The sequence below is a fragment of the Eimeria mitis genome, genomic scaffold, assembly GCF_000499745.2.
Source record: "Eimeria mitis Houghton genomic scaffold, Emh_scaff1480, whole genome shotgun sequence".
Taxonomy (NCBI): domain Eukaryota; phylum Apicomplexa; class Conoidasida; order Eucoccidiorida; family Eimeriidae; genus Eimeria; species Eimeria mitis.
Genome location: NW_013569423.1, coordinates 1 through 650, shown reverse-complemented (window position 1 = coordinate 650; position 650 = coordinate 1). Strand labels below are relative to the sequence as shown.

General features: G+C 41.2%; 1 protein-coding gene across 1 annotated transcript in view; it reads right to left on the bottom strand.

Annotated features, from left to right (window-relative positions):
• The window catches only part of EMH_0037900 (uncharacterized protein), a gene marked incomplete at both ends in the record, with an annotated part of 5,626 nt that extends 5,260 nt beyond the window's left edge, over positions 1 to 366 (bottom strand). The window contains one exon of the mRNA XM_013495229.1: positions 253 to 366. Within this exon, the coding sequence (XP_013350683.1) occupies positions 253 to 366 (114 nt within the window). The remainder of the gene's footprint in view (positions 1 to 252) is intronic.
• Between the last annotated feature and the right edge of the window lie 284 nt (positions 367 to 650).

The window sequence follows — 650 nt, the reverse complement described above, 5'->3', positions numbered from 1 at the left end:
AATAAACAAATTAATTAATAAAATATATAAACAAACAAATTATTTTTTTTTTTTTTTTTTAATTTCTTAATTCGTTAATTAACCCACCAATAAACCAATAAATATTCTACCAAACAAAAATGTATTTATTTATTTATTTATTTATATATTTATTTATTTATTTATTTTTATTTATTTATTTATTTATTTATTTATTTATGAAAAAATCTATCTTGCCTTTGCTATGGGGACGATGCGGATGCTGCGTGCGACTCTAGCGCGTCGTTTGCTGGGCAGCACTCCTGCTGCTGCTGCTGCTGCTGCTGCAGCAGCAGCTGCTGCTGCTGCTGGTGGTTGTTGCTGCAGCTCATTGCGGAGCTCAAGCATGCTTGGGGTGTTGAGAGAGAGAGAAGAAATGCCGTTGCTGTCTGTGCCTATATACGAAGACAAAGGAGACTCTAAAGAAACACCAACAACCCCACCCCCCCGCAACACCCCTGCATGCACAGCAGCACGACAGACAGAGCTGAGGTCAGCATACACCCCGTTGCTGCCGCCAAAGACAGCAGCAGAGACAGCACCGCTGCACCCCTCACTGCACTCCACAACCACATTCGTCTGCATGCATAAATATACGCATGCATGCATGCATGCATGCATGCATGCATGCA